A 2226-nucleotide genomic window follows, 5' to 3' on the forward strand; every position below is an offset into this window, starting at 1 on the left:
ATATATATATATATATATATATATATATATATATATATATACACACACAAACATTGTCTCTACGTCCACAGTAGGACTCGAACCTGCAATCTCTATCAGAGCAACCAGTACTTTACCACCCCTAGCTCCTTGGTAAAGTTCTGGTTACTCTGATACAGAGTTTGTAGGTTCGAGTCCTGCTGTGGACGTAGAAACAATGTTTGTAAATAATTTCGCCTGTTTGCGAATTGTTATATATATATATATATATATATATATATATATATATATATATATATATATATATATATATTTAGTTATTTATTTATAACTCACTAGTCTTGTGAAAATTAAATATCAGAACTCCTTACTACTGGATGCAAGAGATATTCAGTTACATCAGTTAAGACAGTTCCATCAGTGTAGTTCCATCAGCGTAGGAGACAGTTCCATCAGTGTAGGAGACATCCAGTTGCACCAGGCTCAAAGAGAGGCGTTTTCAGAGGGTCAAGCTGGCCGCAGCGACAGGCGTCGTGGTGGCAGACGAAGGGGTGAAGACGAGGATGGCGACGATGGCATGGTCTCCACCGTCACTCCTGACGGTGTTATTGAGTTCGATGTTCGGAAGCTCCTCGGCAAGAACAAGAGGAAAGGTCAGTCAAAGTAGGGAGACTGGGGGGAAGAAGCGAGAGGTGACGAGTAGACATACAAAAAACAGCAGAAGACTTCGAAGTCCATACCCAGACTATCTGCTCAGAAGAACTATGTACCTTTATGTAGATTAAGGACTACTGTGTATTACTTAGGTGTGCGAGTTAAGGGCAAGAAGAAAAATGGAAATATGTGTCTTGTGAATAAATAATCTGGAAGGTTTTTTACCCTTCTGTGTTCAAGTGATTGATTCTGTATTGGTTTTCAGTGTTTTAGTTAAGAAAAATGGTTTTAGGATGATCTCTTTCTTTTTCTCTCTCTATTATTTAATTTATTGCTTATCATCTAATTTGCCTACGTATTCTTGATCTCACTACCAAAACTCGCATGACCATCTGCATTCTTCTGGCTTCGTTGCTTCATCAACCACATTTGGTTTAAGCTTGCATTTAACCAGTGTATAGCAGAGACGAAGTCTAGGTTAAATATCAACAGTCAGACACACTGGAGAGAGAAACATGCATCATTCTTAATCCATTTTAACGTAATAACACCTCTCCTTCCTTCCTTCCTCCGCAGACACGGAAGACGAGGAAGATGACGAGAGGAACACAGGTATGCACTTCGACTCCCATCCTGCACTTCGTAACTATCCTTCGCGTGCCCCGAGCCTCGCTTCTTCCACTGTGAGAATGCTACACCTCTTAATCTTGCACTTCCTCCTGAAGGTCTTCTTCCCACTGAACATGTCACCGCTTCCACTGCAAGTGTGATGCGTCCAGTGGGACGGCATAAGAATAACAGTGGAATCCATTTTGTGATATGTGATAAGCTTCTAAGGACTTCAGTTTAGCAATCTTAAAGATCTGCCGCTGATGCCATGCGTTCTGTTGTCTTTGGCACCTGTGACACAACTGTTTCTGGCTGCCTGGTTAAGCAGGCTGTTGCAGCTAACGGCCCGCAGGCTAACACAACCTTCAGAGGCTGGTTGATCTGGTACATGTAGCAGGTACTGGTCCAGTCGCCTCTCCTTTACGATCGTTGCCAAGTGCTCAGGAAGCAGGTGAACACGTACTCCAAGTGTTCATGCGAGTTCAAGGTTGAGCATGACTGATGTTCTAATTCTGACATTTTTCACATGTTTTTTGTGGGTCTCGTAATGCTTGCAGATGTGTTACAGCACCACCAGGCATCACCGAGAACCGATAGATGTCACTTAGCGTCAAGAGACGTTGCGTGAAATCACCAGACATCACATTTAACTGGACGTCACATAACAACATTACACGCCACCAAATAGGCCCACACAAACCACCTAACATCACTACACGTTACCTAACACCACCACACGTTACCTAACACCACCACACGTCACCTAACACCACCACACGTCACCTAACACCATCACACATCACCTAACACCACCACACATCATCTAACACCAACACACTTCACGTAAAGCCAAGACACATCACCTAACATCATAACACGTAAACTAACACCACCACACGTCACCTAACACTAACACACATCACCTAAAGCCACCACACATCACCTAACACCAATATACATCACCCACTAACACACATCACCTAA

General features: G+C 42.7%; 1 protein-coding gene across 1 annotated transcript in view; it reads left to right on the plus strand.

The window, feature by feature from the left end:
• Window positions 1-340: 340 nt before the first annotated feature.
• LOC138852137 (uncharacterized) overlaps window positions 341-2226 on the plus strand; it is a gene marked incomplete at its 5' end in the record, with an annotated part of 2196 nt that continues 310 nt past the window's right edge. Inside the window, 2 exons of the mRNA XM_070081816.1 lie at window positions 341-632; window positions 1210-2226. The exon at window positions 1210-2226 is cut by the window's right edge and continues 310 nt beyond it. Coding sequence (XP_069937917.1) covers window positions 341-632; window positions 1210-1403 — 486 coding nt within the window. The remainder of the gene's footprint in view (window positions 633-1209) is intronic.

Source organism: Cherax quadricarinatus, unplaced genomic scaffold (assembly GCF_038502225.1).
Source record: "Cherax quadricarinatus isolate ZL_2023a unplaced genomic scaffold, ASM3850222v1 Contig4366, whole genome shotgun sequence".
NCBI lineage: Eukaryota > Metazoa > Arthropoda > Malacostraca > Decapoda > Parastacidae > Cherax > Cherax quadricarinatus.